General features: G+C 42.1%; 1 protein-coding gene across 1 annotated transcript in view; it reads left to right on the top strand.

The window, feature by feature from the left end:
* sez6l (seizure related 6 homolog (mouse)-like) overlaps window positions 1–4,310 on the top strand; it is a gene marked incomplete at its 5' end in the record, with an annotated part of 34,563 nt that overhangs the window by 7,581 nt on the left and 22,672 nt on the right. The window contains 4 exon segments of the mRNA XM_014020570.1: window positions 1,943–2,114; window positions 2,309–2,475; window positions 3,279–3,473; window positions 3,729–3,867. Of these exon segments, the coding sequence (XP_013876024.1) occupies window positions 1,943–2,114; window positions 2,309–2,475; window positions 3,279–3,473; window positions 3,729–3,867 (673 nt within the window).

Raw genomic sequence — 4,310 nt, 5'->3', positions numbered from 1 at the left:
ACATTTATAAATGTTTGAATCATATGGTGAGAAACTGACTTTGAAAAATAAATCTGTTCTTTTTTTCTTATAAAAGTCTAAATAAAACAAAAATATTGGTGGTAATTTTTGACTGTGTAACTTTACAAACGGCACCCCATACATCATTGCTTTTTGCCTGTAATGGTGGTGATAATAAAAGTGTAGGATTTACAAGTGAATAAATTTGAGCAAAAGTTTTCTTCTTGAACTTAGTAAGTACAGTTTATCAACATACAGGCAGAAGCAATAAATGTAATTTGGTTCTGAACTTAATGACGGTCAGATACTTTCTGTTGAACCTGCTTCTTTTTATTCAACAGTACACATTTTAATTTGCAATATATTAATATTTTCTGTACAGCTTTCAGGCTGAGTTGCTCCCTGCCGAGGAGGCCTCATTTTGGTGAGGTGTCGGTGTTGGACCTGCTCCCTGGAGGTGTTGCCCGCTTTCACTGCCACATGGGTTACCACCTGCAGGGGGAGACGGAGCTCACCTGTCTCAATGCCTCCCTGCCAATTTGGAGCGGGAAGGAGCCCACCTGTAGAGGTGTGTGTGTGTGTGTTTGTGTGTACATATTTTGACATTTCACTTTGCTTATGAGGACAGTTTGTCATTGTGTGGACGTTTACCTGGTCCACATTCGCTCAGAGGGTTCCACCTGCTGCCTGATGGCTCTGCAGAGGTGGTAAATCCCTTAGGAAGTGCACGCTCACTCGAGATCAGGTCCAGTCCTGGGTCACTGGGTCTTATCTTTATGTAAAGTGCATGATGGAGTCGGCTGTACCAAGAGACCATTGGAGACAGCCTTTTGATTTGTGTGTGCTGTAAGATGTAATGGAATATAGCTGGCAAATTCCAGTGGGTATGTGCGTACTGTTTGAGCAGAACCCAGTTACTACATTGAGTGTTTGTCGTGTGCTTTGTAGGGAGTGGGGAGGGTTCTGAAAATAAGTGAATGGACAGAGGGGGTGAGCATTCAAGAAGGGGTCCCATTTTAGGATGCTCTTGAATGTATATACATATATATAGATAGGTTCCTATTTTGGATTCTAGATCTATATGAACGTCTGTTTAAGGAGTGTTAGGATCTTTCTCATTGAGGCCTCTAGGGCAGAGGAGCCCAAAGTGGGGCCCACGGGCCAAATTTGGCCCACCAAGCCATTTGATTTGGCCCACCAACAGTTGCCAAAGTTACAAGGTTGTAACCTGTTATCCTATGTAGAAACACAGTGTTTCCATTGGTCAGATGACTATATAAAAGGGCTGTAGTGAAGGTAATTTTCATTCATGGTGCTGACATATCTTTGATTTATTAGGATTAAACATGAAACATGAAATGACAACAAGAAATATTTAGATTGGATTTAACCCCACGTGTAGATTTGCACACTTTATAAGGCCACAAAACTCATATTTTATCAATTTATGAAATGTCCCATGAGCCTTTGCTACTTGAGAGTATGCCAGACTTCAACCAAGTGCACAGACTAAAACAAAAGAGGGCCATTGCATAGCTTAATTGTTAAAAATAAAGGACTTTACTTTAAAAAAGTATTTGTATTTCATGTATTATATTACTGCATTTGGCCCACAGCCCTGGATAGATTTTCATTTTGGCCCTCTTGGGGAAAATGTTTGGACACCCCTGCTCTAGGGTGAATGGTACCCAATTATCCATCTTTGTCTCTTGGTCTAGTTGAGGTTGTGCATAAAAGGTTTGTCTCTGAGGGATTCCTGGCCATGTGTTTGGAAGTTTTGGACCATGAAAGTTTTACTCTTTCTGTCATGTTAGATGTTGGATCTGTGTATTACGAGATGAGTATTGAGGAAGTTCGTTAGGATATTACTCCTCCGTTTCTTCCTAAAGTAAAATGTGGATTCAAGATCCCACAAATCAACTTCCAGCTTCTCTCTGTGCAGCTCTTTGTGGAGGAACAGTGAAGAATGCAACTGTAGGGAGGGTGTTGTCCCCTTCTCCCCACCATGGGCCTAACGCCACCCTTGACCGATCCTGCTCCTGGTCCCTGGAAGCGCCCAAAGACCAAAGACTACACCTACACCTGGAGAGACTGGCTTTAGGTCCAACAGACAGGTGAGACACGTTTTTATGTGTCTGTGGAACAGGTGGACTCACATCTGATCTGGAGCTTAAAAGATTCTTATCTGGAAGAAAGATTCAAATAAATACAGTACTTAACTCTGAATCCACTTTAATATTATATAGCTCTCAGTGGTGCCCAGTCTTCCTCAGTAGATGTTTTTTTGGACATGTTTGCATCCCTGCAGGCTGGTGCTGTGGAGTGGTCTGGATGCTGGCTCCGTGGTTCTGTTCGACTCAGGTCGAGGGGGACAGATACCATTCGAAGGGGTGATAAGTGAAGGTCCAGCTGTGAGGATCCAGTTCATCACTGATCAGCCCAACCACAACATGGGCTTCAACATCCGCTATGAAGGTAGAGTGCAGATTAAAACAAACACACAATAAAGGCCTGGCAGTCCTCGAAGGAATGCAACCCTCTGCTTTTACTGCCAGTTTGCACAGCTATCTGATTCCATTGACTTCCATTACATTTCTACAGCCTACCCTGGCCACAAACCCTAAGGCTAACCTCACAGGTACCTACCTGACCCTAAAACTAAACTAAACTCAATTCACACCTTGGTCTCAAACCCAACCCCCAACCCACCAATGGCATTTAAACCAAACGGGGACTCGAATTTTGTCCCCAAATGCACCAGTTGTCCCCAAAAGTAGGCATTTTGTTTTAAAATTGCCCCCAAATGTCACCAAAAACCCCCCCCCCCCCCACACACACATACGAAGGTAGGTGTTAAATGGCACAGCTTAAGCAACAACTTATTATTGCACAATGACACACACACTGCACCTACGCTGAGTTTTATTTTGAAGGGATGCTCTGCCAAGTGGATTTCTGCTGGGCTGCCAGGACACAAAGCTGCCTATCAACATGATGAAAACTAAAGTTTCTAGTTTTCAAGCAATGTGATGTTGCCAAGGGATTAAAACGTTCTCCTCTTTATGGTAATCCCATCGGTGAAGATAAAAAGACAAACTAAGCAAAGAGTCATCCTTCCAGGAATTTTGCAGAATATGGTTCCAAATTTTCAAGGCAGAGATTATGGAAATTACACTCGTGTGTCACAGAGACGACAAATCTTCTCAGAGAAGCTATAAATATGAAACGTTTTTTCTTAAATGTGCTTTGAACAAACAGATTATTTTTTCCCTTTTCAGCGTTTGAGCGTGGCCACTGCTATGAGCCGTACCTTCAAAATGGAAACTTTACGACGTCAGACCAGCTGTACAGTGTTGGAGCTGTGGTTCAGTTCACATGTGACCCAGGCCACTCTTTAGAACAAGGGCCACCTGTGATCGAGTGCATAAGTGCCAGGGATCCATACTGGAATGACACTGAGCCACTCTGCAAAGGTAAAATGGAATTAAATCACCTTTCATGCAGAATATTTTTATGCTTTCTTCTAAATCAGATTACGGTTTATTTAGTTTAACATTCAAGATTTATTTAACACATTTTCAATGAATGGTTATTTAAACTCTCAACTTTTCCATGTTTCATCATGTCACAACCTCAAACTTCAAAGCTTCCCTAGCCCTCCCAATGGAGGGTGTGCCCCATAGATAGAACTACTTACTTTAATCTGAACTCCTCCTCTGCCTTTGTAGCCCAATGTGGGGGTGACCTGACTGGTCCAGGTGGAGTGATTCTGTCTCCAAACTGGCCTGAGTGGTATGGAGAGGGAGAGGACTGCAGCTGGAGAATCCATGTTGGCGAGGACAAACGTGTTCTGCTTGATGTACAACTGTAAGAAAACCAAAAACACACACACTGAAAAAAAAACTTGTAAGATTTACTTAAAAAATCCTCGTAACAATTTGCACCAATGTTTGTTATGTAAATTTAAATGCTACAAATTCATGTAATATTTACTCATCAGTATCTAGTAAAAGTTATTAAGAATATAGTTTAAGATTTGTGAATAAATCAGGTAAATTTTTCTTAATTTGCTCCATTAAATATTGTAACATATAGTTTATCAAATTAAGTACAATTTACCTGATTTATTCACAGATCTTTAACTATATTCTTAATAATATGGGGCGGCTGTGGCGGAGTGGTTAGGGGAGTCGTCCTGGAACCAGAAGGTCACTGGCTCGATCCCCTGTCCAGCCGTCGTTGTGTCCTTGGGCAAGACACTTCACCCACCTTGCCTACTGATGGTGGTCAGAGGGTCCGGTGGCGCCGAT

The sequence above is a fragment of the Austrofundulus limnaeus genome, unplaced genomic scaffold (genome assembly GCF_001266775.1).
Source record: "Austrofundulus limnaeus strain Quisiro unplaced genomic scaffold, Austrofundulus_limnaeus-1.0 Scaffold258, whole genome shotgun sequence".
In the NCBI taxonomy this organism is placed as follows: Eukaryota; Metazoa; Chordata; class Actinopteri; order Cyprinodontiformes; family Rivulidae; genus Austrofundulus; species Austrofundulus limnaeus.
The sequence above is the reverse complement of the archived record's forward strand: the minus strand, read 5'-3'. Positions and strand labels throughout refer to the sequence as shown.